This window comes from Oncorhynchus clarkii, chromosome 16 (assembly GCF_045791955.1).
Source record: "Oncorhynchus clarkii lewisi isolate Uvic-CL-2024 chromosome 16, UVic_Ocla_1.0, whole genome shotgun sequence".
Taxonomy (NCBI): Eukaryota; Metazoa; Chordata; class Actinopteri; order Salmoniformes; family Salmonidae; genus Oncorhynchus; species Oncorhynchus clarkii.
This window is the reverse complement of record NC_092162.1, coordinates 19,677,304-19,697,025: the sequence shown is the minus strand read 5'-3', so window position 1 is coordinate 19,697,025 and position 19,722 is coordinate 19,677,304. Positions and strand designations below refer to the sequence as shown.

At 42.7% G+C, this 19,722-nt stretch overlaps 1 protein-coding gene across 1 annotated transcript; it reads right to left on the bottom strand.

Moving 5' to 3' along the window:
* Positions 1-975: 975 nt before the first annotated feature.
* On the bottom strand, positions 976-12,965 carry LOC139368135 (circularly permutated Ras protein 1-like). Its single transcript, XM_071106721.1, has 21 exons — positions 12,879-12,965; positions 7,467-7,572; positions 7,054-7,185; positions 6,554-6,790; positions 6,256-6,360; positions 6,033-6,107; positions 5,784-5,857; positions 5,358-5,537; positions 5,087-5,128; positions 4,807-4,896; positions 4,385-4,536; positions 4,145-4,226; positions 3,920-4,050; positions 3,636-3,720; positions 3,378-3,484; positions 2,941-3,059; positions 2,731-2,848; positions 2,339-2,479; positions 1,897-1,990; positions 1,742-1,771; positions 976-1,518 (listed from the first exon to the last, which is right to left on the bottom strand). The coding sequence occupies exons 2-21, from the start codon at positions 7,555-7,557 to the stop codon at positions 1,432-1,434; spliced, it is 2,172 nt and encodes a 723-aa protein (XP_070962822.1). The 5' UTR covers positions 7,558-7,572; positions 12,879-12,965; the 3' UTR covers positions 976-1,431.
* Between the last annotated feature and the right edge of the window lie 6,757 nt (positions 12,966-19,722).

Below are 19,722 nucleotides of genomic sequence, written 5' to 3'. Positions count from 1 at the left end.
TAAATTCAATTGATTGAACATGATTTGGAAAGGCACACACCTGTCTATACAAGGTCTCACAGTTGACAGTGCATGTCAGAGCAAAAAACAAGCCATAAGGTCAAAGGAATTGTCCGTAGAGCTCCCCGAGACAAGATTGTATCGAGGCACAGATCTGGGGAAGGGTACCAAAACATTTCTCTAGCATTGAAGGTCCCCAAGAACACTGTGGCCTCCATCATTCTTAAATGGAAGAAGTTTGTGGGAGAAGGGCCTTGGTCAGGAAGGTGATCAAGAACCTGAGAGTCACTCTGACAGAGCTCCAGAGTTCCTTTGTGGAGATGGGAGAACTTTCCAGAAGGACAACCATCTCTGCAGCACTCCACCAATCAGGCCTTTATGGTAGAGTGGCCAGACGGAAACCACTCCTCTGTAAAAGGCAGATGACAGCCCGCTTAGAGTTTGCCAAAAGGCACCTAAATGTCTCTCTGACCATGAGAAACAAGATTCTCTGGTCTGATGAAACCATGATTGAACACTTTCGCCTAAGTGCCAATTGTTACGCCTGGAGGAAACCTGCCACCATCCCTACAGTCAAGAATGGTGGTGGCAGCATCATGCTGTGGGGATGTTTTTCAGGGGCAGGAACTGGAAGACTGGTCAGGCTTGAGGGAAAGATGAACGGAGCAAGGACAGCCGGACAATAACCTGAAACACAACACCAAATCTGCACTGGAATTGTTTACCAAGAAGAAAGTGACTGTTCCTGAGTGGCCGAGTGACAGTTGACTTAAATCTACTTGAAAATCTATGACCAGACCTGAAAATGGTTGTCTAGCAATTATCAATAACCAATTTGACAGAGCTTGAAGAATTTTGTAAAGAATAGTGGGCAAATGTTGCGCAATCCAGGTATGGAAAGCTCTTAAGAGACTTACCCAGATTCACAGCTGTAATTGCTGCCAAAAGGGCTTCCACAAAGTATTGACTCAGGGGTGTGAATACTTATGTAAATTAGATATTTATTTATTTCAATTTCAAGACATGTGCAACATTTTCTAAGAACATGTTTTCAGTTTGTCATTATGGGGTATTGTGTGTAAATGAATACATGTTGAGTGCAGCCTGTAACACAACAAATTGTGGAATAAGTCAAGGGGTATGACTACATTCTGAAGGCACTGCAGGTACAAACCCATTTCACTTGCTATGTGCCATCGCAGTTCTGACATGACGTTCTGATAGTGTGCATAGATAAGAACATTCTATTTACAAATAGAATGAACAAGTACAATATCGACAGTTAATGCTATTTTAAATAATAAATTTCCAGATGTAGAATTTTTTGTTAGATACATTAATTAGTCCGATTTGTGTATAAATAGGCCTCCCCAGAAGTCGGTAGGACTTGAATAACTTCCAAGGATATCAGGCATAGTCAGTAGCCACCAATCAGTGTTGGTGCTTTTCCTTCAGTGAAATAGACCTGTTGCTGTTCTTCATGCTGTACAGCAGTGCAGCACCCATGTCTGTTAGAGACTGAAGCGGAGAGAGATATGAAGGAGGGAGATTAGCAGGGTAGACTAGAGGAAGTTAGGGGGTAATATTTGGATAGGAGCATGAGATTGCGAAGGTAAAATAGCATGATTTGTGTATCTGAATTGTACGTTAGATATTACCATAGAGGCAATTGTAGTCTGGGCGAAAATATGTTGTAATGTTCATATCAGGGTTCTATATCAATGGATATGTTATACATTACCTGCAGTGTATCAGAACGTATGGATTGTCTCTAAGATGGGAAAAAAACAATGACAATTAGTCTTCAATTACTAAACAGAATGTATTGAAGAATGCACCATCATCTTACACAGTTTCTCTTTCACAATCATCTCAATACTGCACACACAGACCTACCCTTGTGTAGTTTTGTAGGCTGTTGTGTATAGGGTTCATGGTTTTAAGCCATTTTGAATAAATCAGTTTGTCTTCTGCACTTCTATCATACTCTCTGAAAAGGAAAAGGACAAGCATGTTGTCACGTATACACGAATACAAGTTGACAAATGCCCATGTACAGCAGAAATGACCAGCCAACACACAAGCACAAACGTGCGCATGCTCATACACATATTTGCACTCTCGCTCTCACCCACACACACAAAAACAGGCCTTGTTCACTCATGTGAATCCGGCTGTCAGTCTCACTCACTAATTAGCGCCCATTCTGAGGCTCTGCCTCCACACACACACACGCAGGCACGCGCACGCACGCACGCAAGCACAGGCACACACACACACACACACACACACACACGTTTTGCTGTCCGTCAACCTTCTCACTAAATCATTCACTCACAGGGCTCTCTCCATCAGTTCCCTCTGTGTCTCCCCCTCACTCTTTGCGTCTTGGAAGCGGCCCCTGACAGCTAGAGCGGCGCTGGCCTGGGATGAGTTGAGCTGAATGATGGCTAGAAACAGAGAGGAGAGGACCACTGAGCTGAGAGGGAGAGGAGAGAGGTATACAGTGTTAGGCTACTATCATGACTCCTAACATGGTTGTCATCATCGTTATTCTCCTATCACATTGTTTTGCAAATGGAGTGGATTGTGATGTGTAAACACATTTCTATAATTCTTTGACTTGAACTAGTCTTTCTGGTAGATAAACTGGCAACAAAAGGCATTTCTGAATTCACATGTCATGAATGCTGGAAAACGCTTGAGTGAGTTCTGGACGTGTCCCATTACCTGTCATCCGTCACCTCTTTATCAGCCGTCAGCACTCTGAGCATACTGTGTCCATCCTTCTGTCTGTATCTCAGCTGCAGCTGAACAGACACACGGCCACCTGCCACTGGGGCTGACACTAAAAAAATATTACAAATGTATTCCTCTGTGAACTTGGTCCCCAGTCCTTAGATCTCTGACGGGTCCTTCTCCTCATCCCTCTGTTCTCACCCTCTCCCTGTGAGCCGTGTTCCCTCGCTCCAAATTGAAAGGTGATTGCTGTGTCTGATGCCACATTGCCCACCTCTCTGGTCGCCCTGTTCCCAGCCTCCCTCTCTCCTTTCACACACCTGGCGGAAGAGCGAATGAGGCCGGGAGATGAAGGCCTTTTCCAGTCAAATCAGGGATCTCTGTTCAAACGTGTCGCTGGTGTGACAGTGCTAGATTTCCCATTCACAATTTATGATTGTCAATTCACCCCCCCAAAAAATGATTGAGGATGAGCATGCAACTGGGGTTCCTAAGCATTTTAACCACTTCATTTTAAATACAGATGGTGACGTACATACACAGTACGAATGCATTATACATATACAAACATCTACCCACACACATACACTATATTTGAAAATACACATGAATATACAGATGTTTAATTCAACACTTACAGTGTTGTGGGGAGCAGCAAAGTGACACTACAGTGTGTCGCTATCGTCCTGTTCTCAATAATCTCCTCAAATTCAGTGTATAGTTCATGTGGACTTGCTATCACCACCTAGGGGGAAAGGGTGACACGTACAGTACCATATTAAAAGACACATATTGAACAATGGACTCTGATCACATATGGGCCAACTAGGATTGTAGCTCAATGACATACACAGCACAAAGGAGAGAAATACAAGATGATTTGTTGTATCACATACCTTTCCGCTTGTGCAGTCTGCTAGTCTCCCCAGCTCATCAAGTCTGCAGTCTGTCCCCTCGATAGCCAACACTGATACCGTCACCCTAGGAGAGAAAGGGTTACATACTGTAAGCGCTTGCTTATTATATTAAATAACTGAAAATCACTTATGACAACACCTAAAAGGCTATCAACATAGTCTGTAAGAAAATGAGCTATTTCAAGGTAAAATAGGTTCTCCACTGTGATGCTCAAATAGAAGTGAAAATGTAGCTAGTGAAGACAGTACAGAGTTGCACCGACCCCTGGCTAGCAGCATACTCCCCCAGGTCGTGGTAGAAGATAGTGGAGGAGAGGCAAGGTCGAGCATCAATGCCCTCCACCTCCAGATTCCCCAGGTCTGTGTTGGCCTTTCCATCTGTGCAGATGATCACCTGGGAAGAGGGCAATACATTATATTGGTACTACATCATAAACAAAAAAGATACAGTATGTATTCAGAGCACTGGAACTATGGGACTGACTGACCTTTGACCCTGGTTGCCGAGAAGCCATCGCTATGGCTACAAGAGAAGCAGGACCTAAAGCCGTGGCACCACTCTCAGACAATCTTTTAATGAAAAGAGGAAGTGACAACATACCATTATTTAATACAATTATTACTTCATTGGACCAGTTTGAATGAGTCCATGGCTTATTTGCTCTTGGACCACATGGGCCCTTGAATTAAAATGTAGAGTTTGTTTTTATTGCCCCTTTCAACATCACCCTAGAATCTCTCTCTGTAGACAGTCCATGGTCCTGGAGAGGGGTTGTGGGCTGGGGAAGCTGAACGCTGCTTCCTTAAGGTATTCACTGTCAATCAACTCCGCACCCCGCAAAAAACGTGAGGTGAACTCGTCAAATCCATGCAGAGTCACCTGTCAAGACAAACATCAGTGGATCTTAAGATACAGATCAAAACAACTTCAGATTTACACCCAACTATTGGACGAATGCATCCAAATATTGAATCCAAATCAGTGAATATGAAATGTCACACACAAAACATAGATTTGATACCTACAGCCCCCCCCCCCCCCCCCAAATTTTTTTTTTTTTATGTAAAGAGCATGAAAACACAATTTCATTAGATATCAACATGCATAAATAGTCAATCATGTCAATGTGAAATGGGTGTAATATTGAACCTGGTTGTTGAACGTGATGAGTCCTACTCGCATGTGGGGTTGTGTTTCACTCAGCTTCCGAACACTCTGTAACACTGCTTCCTGAACAAACTGGTTTAAAATCCGCATTGGTGTTATCATTACCAGCATGTACACAACCACAGAACATTATCAATTCTAGCAAAGCAAATGATTGTGAATCTGCCACTGCATATTTAATTTACTGGTAGTTACTACGATCATCACAATATCTCACAAATGTATCCACTTATGCCCATTTAAATAATCAAAGATGGTTGACCTGAAGACGTGACCTGTAGATTGGCTGTTTTCCTTCCAACACCTGGCACAAGAAAAAGAGAGAATTTCACAGTATATACTGTGGCCAGTAGAAATGGTCAGAAATACAGCTTCAACCAGCACTGAATGTGAAGCTACTTAAAACAGAAAAATATGGTTTTTACAGAACAAAATTGATTATAGAGGTATCCCTAATCACATTTATTCTAATCTAACCGTACAGAGCCTGGGGAAAACACTAACAAATAACACTAATGATCTTGTGTTCAAACCTGGGAGGTGATACTCATGGACGCTGAGATGTCGATACAGAACAGGAGCAGTGTGTCTGTAAGGGCCAGGGCCTTGTCACCAGGGGTCAACAGGAAGACACTGTCCCGGCAACCGAGACAGATGGCAGATGAGGAGGTAGGTGGTTCCAATGATGACTGGCAAAAATAACAGACATTCACCTGTAGAGCAACAGAGGGATGATGGAAATGCAGTTGTTTGAGAGAAATTGTACCTTCAGTAGTCATGAATTATAATATGTAGTAGGTGTAACTTCACTGAGATTGACTGTAGGTCTACCATTATTGTTGAATAATTTGGAAGGCAGGAAGTTAGAATCATAACAGTGATTACCGCTTGACCACTGTGATTATTTTATCATATTGCGTAGGATTCATGTTCGAAGAGTGTGTGAAAGGTCAAACTACCACATTGTCATATAAGGAGTCCAGCACAGAGCCACACTGGGAGCAGCAGATGGGCTCTCCCTCTATGGTGAACACTGTGATTGGACACACGTTGGTCAACACAGACAAGCAAGTTAGACTGTGACATACCGAGAGACAGTATAAAAGTCAGGAGTATCACACAGAGAGACAGTGAAAAGTCAGGTCAAAGGCATTGAGTATCATATACCAAACATTATCTCAGAATGATAGCAGGAATAGTCCACTAACCGTTTTCCTCTGATATCAGCTCCCCCAAACTGACTAGGATCACATTTGGATTCCCCACCAATGGTTCCCTTGATCCTGTGTAGTAAATGGCCATTAGTAGTTGCAATTGTGCTTTGTATCTTTATTCATGAGCCCCTACATTTTTTCTTTTCAATGAGGAATTATCTAATGAGCTGTGAAGATACTGTATACTAATGGATGTCCATAATGAAACAGGATTTACTGGAGGATGAAGAGGAGGACTTTGAGGAGGAGAAAGAATCAGGCAACAGAACTAGGTATTCTGGACAGGACTTCATAAAGGAAGGTCTTGGTGGCAAGGCTGGAGCTAGAAGTAGAGAGAATCATGTTTTTCAACTCTGGTTGTAGTCATAATCTTCATCACATCTTTATCATCACACGCAAGACTGTTTGTTTTGTTGGCATCTTAAGATGTGAATTGCATGAATGGTGGTATGGTCTGACAATACTAGCTTTGAGCCTAAAAATGAATGTCTCTTGACAGGACATTAACCAGTTACCTGACTTCTGTGCAGATCCACTGCTGCCGGTGGTGTTTGGATGCATCATCTCTTCCCCACTGCCTTCTGGGATATTGTATGAGTAGTCTGGATCCCATGGATGACTCCCAATGTCTGGTTCCTTCTTTGGAAGGTCATAAGGAAGCCTCTGGCTATTGGAAAGGAGAAGGGAAGGTGGGCCTGGGATTGGCTGGACGTAAGCAGGCGATTGAGATCGCATGAATGGGGGGAGCAGAGCTGGGGAAGGTGGAAATGGACACAATGTTAGCCACAATCTCAAGAGTTCACTCATGACTTTTGAGACACTGAAATTGAACTGTATATCCTAAAAATGACATTATACATTGAATTTCCCAGTTCAGTGATGCTAGGAAAACCTGTCCATTGAGCTGTTTGAGATGTGATCTGTTGGGGCGAGCCTGGAACATTCCCTCCTCTTCTAATATGGAAGGCTGAATTCTCATACAATGGCAAGGGGTTGGGAGCTGTCTTCACCTCACCATTTTTAAAACATTTCACAGTGATTCTCTGTTCTGGAGAGTGGTGTTGTTGTTTTTGTAGTTCTGGGGAGGGTGCTGGAGGAGGAGGGGGAGGACTGCGGGGACGGATTCTGTTTGGGGGAGGAAGGAGAGCTGGGAGAGATGAGAGACAGAGCATTGTTAATGTTAATGTCTACTACATAGGATTCATTAATGAACTGGCAGGACAGTGTTTGGGCAGCAACGGGCATTAAGACAGGATGGGGATTCACTGACAGGGCATTCACTGACAGGGCATTCACTGACAGGACATTCACTGACAGGACATTCACTGACTGGACATTCACTGACAGGACAGTGTTTGGGCAGCAACGGGCATTCGGACAATGTTAGCAAGATTTAATTTGAAGTGTGTCTGAAAAATTATAACTCACCTGAACGTTTAACTGCAATTTGTGGTTTCGTTTGGACTTCCCTCTGATAGGTTGATGGAGGGACATAAACAAACCCACTGGCAAACTCCATTCGTGGTCCTACCACCTAAACAGGGATAATCAACCAGATTCAGCCGCAGGCCAATGGTCAGGACGCAGGAACATAATTACAGATAATTTGTACACTGCAAATTGACCCCAAGAAGACCAAACAGATATGATATTTGACTAAAACATAATAATTTCAAACCTTACTTACATTTGTATATGATCACATAACTCTCTATTATGTGTGTGAAAACTTTGGAACTGATTTGATGGTGTTTTTACAGTCTTTTATGTCCAACAATAATAAAAAAATCCCCTCAGCAGCCTTCACTGATATAAGTGGATATATATGTATATACAGTGCCTTGCGAAAGTATTCGGCCCCCTTGAACTTTGCGACCTTTTGCCACATTTCAGGCTTCAAACATAAAGATATAAAACTGTATTTTTTTGTGAAGAATCAACAACAAGTGGGACACAATCATGAAGTGGAACGACATTTATTGGATATTTCAAACTTTTTTAACAAATCAAAAACTGAAAAATTGGGCGTGCAAAATTATTCAGCCCCCTTAAGTTAATACTTTGTAGCGCCACCTTTTGCTGCGATTACAGCTGTAAGTCGCTTGGGGTATGTCTCTATGAGTTTTGCACATCGAGAGACTGAAATTTGTTCCCATTCCTCCTTGCAAAACAGCTCGAGCTCAGTGAGGTTGGATGGAGAGCATTTGTGAACAGCAGTTTTCAGTTCTTTCCACAGATTCTCGATTGGATTCAGGTCTGGACTTTGACTTGGCCATTCTAACACCTGGATATGTTTATTTTTGAACCATTCCATTGTAGATTTTGCTTTATGTTTTGGATCATTGTCTTGTTGGAAGACAAATCTCCGTCCCAGTCTCAGGTCTTTTGCAGACTCCATCAGGTTCTTCCAGAATGGTCCTGTATTTGGCTCCATCCATCTTCCCATCAATTTTAACCATCTTCCCTGTCCCTGCTGAAGAAAAGCAGGCCCAAACCATGATGCTGCCACCACCATGTTTGACAGTGGGGATGGTGTGTTCAGGGTGATGAGCTGTGTTGCTTTTACGCCAAACATAACGTTTTGCATTGTTGCCAAAAAGTTCAATATTGGTTTCATCTGACCAGAGCACCTTCTTCCACATGTTTGGTGTGTCTCCCAGGTGGCTTGTGGCAAATTTTAAACAACACTTTTTATGGTTATCTTTAATAAATGGCTTTCTTCTTGCCACTCTTCCATAAAGGCCAGATTTGTGCAATATACGACTGATTGTTGTCCTATGGACAGAGTCTCCCACCTCAGCTGTAGATCTCTGCAGTTCATCCAGAGTGATCATGGGCCTCTTGGCTGCATCTCTGATCAGTCTTCTCCTTGTATGAGCTGAAAGTTTAGAGGGACGGCCAGGTCTTGGTAGATTTGCAGTGGTCTGATACTCCTTCCATTTCAATATTATCGCTTGCACAGTGCTCCTTGGGATGTTTAAAGCTTGGGAAATCTTTTTGTATCCAAATCCGGCTTTAAACTTCTTCACAACAGTATCTCGGACCTGCCTGGTGTGTTCCTTGTTCTTCATGATGCTCTCTGCGCTTTTAACGGACCTCTGAGACTATCACAGTGCAGGTGCATTTATACGGAGACTTGATTACACACAGGTGGATTGTATTTATCATCATTAGTCATTTAGGTCAACATTGGATCATTCAGAGATCCTCACTGAACTTCTGGAGAGAGTTTGCTGCACTGAAAGTAAAGGGGCTGAATAATTTTGCACGCCCAATTTTTCAGTTTTTGATTTGTTAAAAAAGTTTGAAATATCCAATAAATGTCGTTCCACTTCATGATTGTGTCCCACTTGTTGTTGATTCTTCACAAAAAAATACAGTTTTATATCTTTATGTTTGAAGCCTGAAATGTGGCAAAAGGTCGCAAAGTTCAAGGGGGCCGAATACTTTCGCAAGGCACTGTATATATCTCCACACAGTTCCAGTAAAACGTATGGGCACACCTACTCATTAAAGGGTTTTTATATATTGTAGAATAATAGTGAAGACATCAAAACTATACAATTACGCATATGGAATCATGTAGTAACCAAAAAAGTTGAAAAGTCTAAAACAAATCAAAATATCAATAAAAAACAAACAAAAACACATAAAAAACACCAGCTTTGCACACTCTTGGCATTCTCTCAACCAGCATCATGAGGTAGTCACCTGAAATGCATTTCAATTAATAGGTGTGCCTTGTTAAAAGTGAATTTGTTTAATTTCTTTCCTTCTTAATGCATTTGAGCCAATCAGTTGTGTTGTGACAAGGTAGGGGTGGTATACAGCACTATTTGTTAAGTCCATATTATAGCAAGAACAGCTCAAATAAGCAAAGAGAAACGACAGTCCATCATTACTTCAAAACATGAAGGTCAGTCAGTTTTTTCAAGCGCAGTTGCAAAAACTATCAAGCACTATGATGAAACTGGCTCTCATGAGGACTGCCACAGGAAAGGAAGACCCAGAGTTGCTTCTGCTGCAGAGGATACGTTCATTAGAGTTAACTAGGTGAACTGATGATCTGTGCATGTGTGGTTCCCACCGTGAAGCATGGAGGAGGAGATGTGATGGTGTGTGGGTGCTTTTCTGGTGACAATGTCGGGATTTATTTAGAATTTCAATGCACACTTAACCAGCATGGCTACCACATCATTCTGTAGCAATACACCATCCCATCTGGTTTGCGATTAGTGGGACTATAACTTGTTTTTCAACAGGACAATGACCCAAAACACACCTGTAGGCTGTGTGGGCTATTTGACCAAGAAGCAGAGTGATGGAGCGCTGCATCAGATGACCTGGCCTGCACAATCACCTGACATCAACAAAATTCAGATGATTTGGACCACAGAGCGAAGGAAAAGGAGCCAGCAAGTGCTCAGCATATGTGGGAACTCCTTGAAGACTGTTGGAAAAGCATTCCTTATGAAGCAGGTTGAGAGAATGCCAAGAGTGTGCAAAGCTGTCATCAAGGCAAATGGTGGCTATTTTGAAGAATCTCAAATATAAAATACGTTTTGATTTGTTTCACAATTTTTTGGGGTTGTAACATGATTCCATATGTGTTATTTCATAGTTTTGATGTCTTTGGCAGCAATTACAGCTGTAAGTATTTCTGTGCACGTCTCTAAGAGCTCTGCACACCTGGATTGCACAATATTTAGACATTATTCTTTAAAAGAATTATGTTCTGTCAAGTTGATTGTCGATCGTTGCTAGACAACCCTTTTCAAGTCTTGCCAAAGATTTTGAGCCGATTTAAGTCAAAACTATAACACAGCCACTCAAGAACATTCAATGTCATCTTGGTATGAAACTCCAGTATATATTGGGCCTGGTGTTTTAGGTTATTGTCCTGCTGAAAGGTGAATTTGTCTCCCAGTGTCTGTTGGAAAGCAGACTGAACCAGGTTTTCCTCTAGGATTTTTCCTGTGCTTAGCTCTATTCCGTTTATTTTTATCCTAAAAAACGACCTAGTCCTTGCCAATGACAAGCATACCCATAAAATGACGCAGCCACGGCCATGCTAGTAAATATGAAGAGTGCTACTCAGTGATGTGTTGTGTTGGATTTGTCCCAAACATAATGCTTTGTACTCAGGACATAAAGTTAATTTCTTTGCCACATATTTTGTAGTTTTACTTTAGCGCCTAATTGCAAACAGGATGCATATTTTGGAATATTTTTATTCAGTACAGGGTTTCCTTTTTTCACTCTGTCAGTTAGATTACTATTGTGGAGTAACTACAATGTTGATCCATCCTGAGATTTCTCCTATCAGTCGTGTGTAACTGTTTTAAAGTCACCATTGGCCTCATGGTGAAATCCCTGAGCAGTTTCCTTCCTCTCCGGCAACTTAGTTAGGAAGGACGCTTGTATCTTTATAGCGACTGGTTTTATTGATACACCATCTAAAGTGTAATTAATAACTTTACTATGCCTTGGTTTTTGTTGTTGAATCTGTGTTTGAAATTCAATGCTCGACTGATGATCCTTACAGATAATTGTATGTGTGGGGTACAGGGATGAGGTTGTCATTAAAAAATAATGTTAAACTCTATTATTGCCTCCCAAGTGATGCAGCGGTCTAAGGCACTGCTTTGCAGTGCTTGAGGTGTCACTACAGATCCATGTTTGATCCCAGGCTATGTCACAGCCGACCATGACCGGGAGACCCATGAAGTGTCGCACAATTGGCCCAGCGTCGTCCGGGTTAGGAGAGGGTTTGGACGAACGGGATTTCTTTGTTCCATTGTGCTCTAGCAAGTCCTTGTGGCGGGCCGGGCACCTGCAAGCTGAATCCGGTCGCCAGCTGGATGGTGTTTCCTCTGACACATTGGTGCGGCTGGCTTCCAGGTTAAGTGAGCAGTGTGTCAAGAAGCAGTGCGGCTTGGCAGGGTCGTGTTTCGGAGAATGCATGGTTCTTGACCTTTCTTCTCTCCTGAGTCTGTAGGGGAGATGCAGCGATGGGACAAGACTGTAACTACCAATTGGATATTACGAAATTGGGGAGAAAAAGGGGTAAAAAAAAAAAAGTTTTTACTCTTACTGCACACAGAATGAGTCCATGCAACCTATTATGTGACTTGTTTATCTATTTTTTACTCCTGAACTTATTTAGACTTGCCATAACAAAGCGGTTGAATACTTATTGACTCATGATCTTTCAGCTTTTCATTTTTTATTAATTTGTAAAACTTTTGAAAAACATAATTCCGCTTTAACATTATGGTGTATTGTGTGTAGGCCAGTGACAAAATATCTCAATTTAATCAATTTTAAATTCAGGCTGTAACACAACCAAATGTAGGGAAAGTGAAAAGGTGTTAATTCTTTCTGAAGGTACTATATATACAGAAAACTTGGGGTGCCAAATAAAATCATAGCGGGCCAAATTTGGCCACCGGGCCGCCAGTTGGGGTACCCTAACCTAAGGTAAGGACACGGACATTAAAACACATCAAACCAGTCACCAGGATGTAGACACTTTTATCACATTGTCAAACTCTTATTTCTAAGCCTTTGTATGTCATTGTGATCTTGAATAAATCTTAATTTATTGCATCCGATGCAAGCTAATTACAACTAGATTAAAACACTGATGCAAACACACCCATAGGATTAGTCCCTGACAATGCTATCACTGTCCATGTAGCAGTACCAGTCAAGCTCCAGAAGACATATTGGTAACACAGTAACTAATGTTAACACAGCTCTGTGGAAAGAACGGTCAAGTACAGGATAAGATTGCATTCAATGAGAGCTTACTCCGTCATACAAATGAGTCTTACTTACGTATGCAAAGCCTCGTGAACAGTGACGGTTCAAACTTGAGTTACTCCCAGTCTGAAGTGTTAGGAGTGAGTGAGTGATGACATCACTCATTCTCTGTGTTATAATGTAAAAAAAAAAAAACCTGTTTAACAAGTTTGTCCAATGGCGTGTATACATTATCTAACATGGAATGGAAACAAAACACACGTACACAGCACTGTAGTACAGTCAGTGTAGAGATTGCAGTGGACATTGCGTTGTTCCACCTTGTGAATATTCATGTTTGTAAATGTTTATGTTCAGGGAGGGTATCAGCACAGATCAGACAGGTTTGAACATTGACACTTACCACATACAGCACCAGTCAAAAGTTTGGACACACCTACTCATTCCAGAGTTTTTCTTAATTTTTAGTATTTTCTCCATTGTAGAATAATAGTGAAGACATCAACACTATGAAATAACACATATGGAATCATGTAGTCACCAATACACAAATCAAAATATATGATATATTTGAGATTCTTCAAAGTAGCCACCCTTTGCATTGACTACAGCTTTGCACAATCTTGGCATTCACTCAACCAGCTTTACGAGGTAGTCACCTGGAATGCATTTCAATGAACAGGTGTGCCTTGTTAAAAGTTCATTTGTGGAATTTCTTTCCTTCTTAATGTGTTTGAGCCAATCAATTGTGTTGTGACAAGGTAGGGCTGGTATACAGAAGATAGCCCTATTTGGTAAAAGACCAAGTCCATATTATGGCAAGAACAGCTCAAATAAGCAAAGAGAAACAACAGTCCATCATTACTTTAAGACATGAAGGTTAGTCAATATGGAACATGTCAGGAATTTTTGAAAGTTTCTCCAAGTGCAGTCGCAAAAACCATCAAGCGCTATGATGAAACTGACTCTCATGAGGACCGCCACAGGAAAGGAAGACCCAGAGTTACCTCTGCTGCAGAAGATAAGTTCATTAGAGTTACCAGCCTCAGAAATTGCAGCCCAAATAAATGCTTCACAGAGTTCAAGTAACAGACACATGTCAACATCAACTGTTCAGAGGAGACTGTGTCAAACCGGCCTTCGTGGTCGAATTGCTGCAAAGAAACCACTACTAAATGACACCAATAACATCAACCTTTTCACATTATGCTTTTTTGTGGGGGCAGGATAATTAACGAAAAGGCAACTCGAATTAACTTTGATCGCTTTTGTTAGAATTTTTAACATAACAAAATGTGACAATTATTTTGCATTTAACGAGAGGTACCGGATCCGGCCATATAGGTTCCGGAACAAAACAGTCCAAAACGGAGAGGTGCCGGATCCTGTTCCGGTAGGATTCGGCTCAAATTAAGCACTGCTCACTACCAAGTTCCAAACTACCTCTGGAAGCAACGTCAGTACAATAACTGTTCGTCGGGAGCTTCATGAAATGGGTTTCCATGGCCGAGCAGCTGCACACAAGCCTAAGATCACCATGCGCAATGTCAAGTGTTGGCTGGAGTGGTGTAATGCTCTCTGGAATGATGAATCACGCTTCACCATCTGGCAGTCCGACAGACAAATCTGAGTTTGGCGGATGCCAGGAGAACACTTATTTTTTTCTTGTGCATTTTGCTATGTTGTTATTTGCCTCATGACTCCTGCATACTTTGTTGACTACAAACTTTCTTTACCCAACCATGGGACAGACTATGTTTGTTCCCACACTCGGGACTCTGACTCTTTATTGGTTTACACAGACTTTAAAAAAATTCATGTTACCTGATGAAATTGCTGTACAGTATGATCTTGTTGCCATCTGATGCACATTCAGATGTCATAAATCAGCACTGCAGAGCTCTCCCTGTCCTATGACGTGCCTTGATTGTATTACTGTTGATGATATCTGGAAATGTGCATGTACACCCTGGCCCATCTACTGTGCTAGCCCCAATTCTGACTTGTACTCTGATATCTGCTTCACTGAAATCTGCTCTCGTAAAAGCCTGGGTTTTCTGCACGTTAAGACTAGAAGCATATTACCTAAAATGGATCATTTGAAAGTGTGGGTTCACAACTCCAATCCAGATGTGTTGGTCATTACTGAGACGTGATTAAGGAAGAGTGTTTTGAATGCTGATGTTAACCTTTCTGGTTATAACCTTTTTTGGCAAGACAGATCTTCCAAAGGTGGGGGAGTGGCAATCTTTACCAAGGATCACCTTCAGTGCATGGTTGTCTCCATCAAGTCTGTCCCCAAACAATTTGATTTGCTGGTTTTAAGCATTAAACTTTCAAATAGCTCTTTGTTGATAGTTGCTGGGTACTATCGTCCTCCATCAGCACCGGCCTGTACCCTACCTGCCCTAAACTCTCTCTTGGTCCCTTACACTAAGTCTGAATTTGTCCTGCTTGGTGTCCAAAACTGGGACATGCTTAAACCACCTGGCCAAGTCCTAAAGCAATGGGACTCCCTAAATCTTTCTCAGATTATTACCAATCCCACAAGGTATGACTCCAAACACCCAAAAAAGGCTACTCTCCTCGATGTCATCCTCACAAATAATCCTGATAAGTATCAGTCTGGTGTTTTCTGTAATGACCTTAGTGATCACTGTTTTACAGCCTGTGTTGTAATGGCTGCCCCTGTCCTGATTTGTCATGGACGCTTGCTAAGAACTTTAATGAGCAAGCCTTCCTTCATGAACTGGCCTCTGTAAAATGGTATAGAATCAGCTTGATCCCCTCTGTCGAAGACGCTTGGACCTTCTTTTTTGATATTTTCAGTGGTATTGTTAACAAAAACGCCCCAATAAAGAAAATGAGAATTAAAAACAGGTTCAGCCCCTGGTTCGACCATGATCTTGCAGAGTTACTCCACCTCAAGAATTGCATTTGGCGAAAGGCTCGGCACACGCATACTCAGGCTGACTGGCTTTCGTTCAGGCAAATGAGAAATAAGTGCACTCAGGCTATCAGTCAGAAAATCTGCTGTCTCAGCCACTGCCTGTCACCAAGGGAGTACCCCAAGGCTCGATCCTAGATCCCACGCTCTTCTCAATTTACATGAACAACATAGTTCAGGCAGTAGGAATCTCTCTCATCCATTCATATGCTGATGATACAGTCTTATACTCAGCCAGCTCCTCCCTGGATTTTGTGTTAAATGCTCTACAACAAAGATTTCTTGGTGTCCAATAAGCTTTCTCTACCCTTAACCATGTAATGTGGTTTGGTAAGAAGAATTCCCCTCCTCCCACAGGTGTTATTACTATCTCTGAGGGTTTAGAGCTTGAGGTAGTCACACATACAAGTACTTGGGAATATGGCTAGACGGTGCACTGTCATTCTCTCAGCACATATCAAAGCTGTAGGCTAAAGTTAAATCTAAACTTGGTTTCCTCTATCGTAATCGTTCCTCTTTCACCCCAACTGCCAAACTAACCCTGATTCAGATGACTATCCTACCCAGGCTAGATTACGGAGACATAATTTATAGATCAGCAGGTAAGGGTGCTCTCGAGCGGCTAGAAGTTCTTTACCATTCGGCCATCAGATTTACCACCAATGATCCTTATAGGACACATCACTGTACTCCATACTCCTCTGTAAACTGGTCATCTCTGTATACCCGTCGCAAGACCCACTGGTTGATGCTTATTTATAAAACCCTCTTAGGCCTCACTCCCCCCTATCTGAGATATCTACTGCAGTTCTCATCCTCAACATACAACACCCGTTCTGCCAGTCACATTCTGTTAAAGGTCCCCAAAGCACAAACATCCCTGGGTCGCTCCTCTTTTCAGTTTGCTGCAGCTAGCGACTGGAACAAGCAGCAACAAACACTCCAAACGGGACAGTTTTATCTCAAACTCTTCATTCAAAGACTCAATCATGGACGCTCTTACTGACAGTTGTGGCTGCTTGTGTGTTGTATTGTTGTCTCTACCTTCTTGCCCTTTGTGCCGTTGGCTGTGCCCAATAATGTTTATACCATGTTTTGTGCGGCTACCATTTTGTGTTGCTACCATGTTGTTGTTATGTTGTGTTGCTACCATGTTGTGTTGTTATGTGTTGCTGCCTTGCTACGTTGTTGTCTTAGGTCTCTCTTTACGCAGTGTTGTGTTGTCTCTCTTGTGGTGATGTGTGTTTTGTCCTATATTTATATTGTATTTTTTATGTGTTTTTTTTATCCCAGGCCCCTGTCTCCGCTGGAGGCCTTTTGCCTTTTAGAAGGCCGTCATTGTAAATGAGAATTTGTTCTTAACTGACTTGCCTAGTTAAATAAAGGTTACATAAAAAACTAATGAATAAATACCTGCCCCAATGCATAGTGCCAACTGTAACGTTTGGTGGAGGAGGAATAATGGTCTGGGGCTGTTTTTCATGGTTCAGGCTAGGCCCCTTAGTTCCAGTGAAGGGAAATCTTAATGCTACAATGACATTCTAGATCATTCTGTGCTTCCAACTTTGCGGCAACACTTTGGGGTGTGCTTCCACTTTTGTGGCATGACAATGCCCCTTTGCAGAAAGCGAAGTCCATAGAGGAATGGTTTGTCGAGATCGAGCCCTGACCTCAACCCCATCAAACACCTTTGGGATGAATTGGAACACCGAATTGCGAGCCAGGCTTAATCGCCCGACATCAATCAATCAAATGTATTTATAAATCCCTTTTTACATCAGCAGATGTCACAAAGCGCAATACAGAAATTCAGCCTAAAACCCCAAACAACAAGCAATGCAGATGTAGAAGCACAGTGACTTGGAAAAACTCCCTAAAAAGGCAAGAACCTAGGAAGAAACCTAGAGCGGAACAAGGCTCTGAGTGGTGGCCAGTCCTCTTCTGGCTGTGCCGAGTGGAGGTTTTAAGAGTACATGGCCATTTAAGGCCAGATCTTTCTTCAAGATGTTCAAATGTTCATAGATGACAGCAGGGTCAAATAATAATTTGGATGTAGAGGGTGCATGTAGAGGACAGTGGATGTAGAGGATGCAACAGGAGTAAATGTCAGTTGGATTTTCATAGCCGAGCATTCAGAGGTCGAGACAGCTGGTGCGGTTGAGAGAGAGAGAGAGTCGAAAATAGCAGGTCTGGGACAAGGTAGCACGTCCGGTGAACAGGTCAGGGTTCCCTAGCCGCAGCCATTGCAGCATAGATACTGGAGACTGAGACAGGAGTGGGTCTGGGGACGCTGTGGCCCCGTCCGACGATACCCCCGGACAGGGCCAACCAGGCAGAATATATCCCCACCAACTTTGCCAAAGCACAGCCCCTACACCACTCGAGGTATATCCACAGACCACCAACTTACTACCCTGAGACATAGCCCACAAAGATCTCCTCCACCGCATGAGCCCGAGGGGGCGTAAAACCGGACAGAAACATCACGCCTGTGACTCAACCCACTCAAGTGATGCACCCCTCCTAGGAACGGCATGGAAGAGCACGAGTAAGCCAGTGACTCAGCCCCCGTAATAGGGTCAGCGCCCAACCTCACTAATGCTCTTGTGGCTGAATAGAAGCAAGTCACCACAGTAATGTACCAACATCTAGTGGAAAGCCTTCCCAAAAGAGTGGAGGCTGTTATAGCAACAAAGAGGGGACCGAGGAACCAGGCTCTGAGGGGTGTCCAGTCCTCATAAGTAAGCATTTCACTGTAAGCTAAATGTGTGCATAGAAGATGGCTTGATCTGTGTTGCTATACAGTGCATTCGGAAAGTATTCAGACCCCTTGAGTGTTGTATTCGGCGCATGTGACTAACACAATTTGATTTGATATGAGCTAAATGTGTGCATAGAAGATGGCTTGATCTGTGTTGCTATACAGTGCATTCGGAAAGTATTCAGACCCCTTGACTTTTTCCACATGTTACGTTACAGTCTTATTCTAATATTGAATAAATAAAAATATCTACACACAATACCTTATTTCCAGAAGTATTCAGACCCTTTGCTATGAGACTCGAAATTGAGCTCAGGTGCATCCTGTTTCCATTGATCATCCTTGAGATGTTTCTACAATTTGATTGGAGTTCACCTGTGGTAAATTCAATTGATTGGACATGATTTGGAAAGGCACACACCTGTCTATAGAAGATCCGACAGTTTACAGTGCATGTTAGAGCAAATACCAAACCATGAGGCGAGGGAATTGTCGTAGAGCTCCGAGACAGGATTGTGTCGAAGCACAGATCTGGGGAAGGGTACCAAAACATTTCTGCAGCATTGAAGGTTCCCAAGAACACAGTGGCCTCCATCATTCTTAAATGGAAGAAGTTTGGAACCCCCAAGACTCTTCCTAAAGCTGGTCGCCCAGCCAAACTGAGCAATCGGTGGAGAAGGGCCTTGGTCAGGGAGGTGACTAAGAACCTGATGGTCACTCTGACAGAGCTCCAGAGTTTGTCTGTGGCGATGGGAGAACCTTCCAGAAGGACAGCCATCTCTGCAGAACTCCACCAATCAGGCCTTTATGGTAAAGTGGCCAGACGGAAGCCACTCCTCGGTAAAATGCACATGACAGGCCGCTTGGAGTTTGTCAAAAGGCACCTAAAGACTCTCATGAGAAACAAGATTATCTGTTCTGATGAAACCAAGATTGAACTCTTTGGCCTGAATGCCAAGCATTATGTCTGGAGGAAGCCTGGCACCATTCCTACGGTAAAGCATGGTGGTGGCAGCATCATGCTGTGGGGATGTTTTTCAGCAGCAGGGACAGGGAGACTAGTCAGGATCGAAGGAAAGATGAACGGTGCAAAGTACAGAGAGATTGTTGATGAAAACCTGCTCCAGAGTGCTCAGGTCCTCAGTCTGGGGCGAAGGTTCACCTTCCAACAGGACAACGACCCTAGCACACAGCCAAGACAAAGCAGGAGT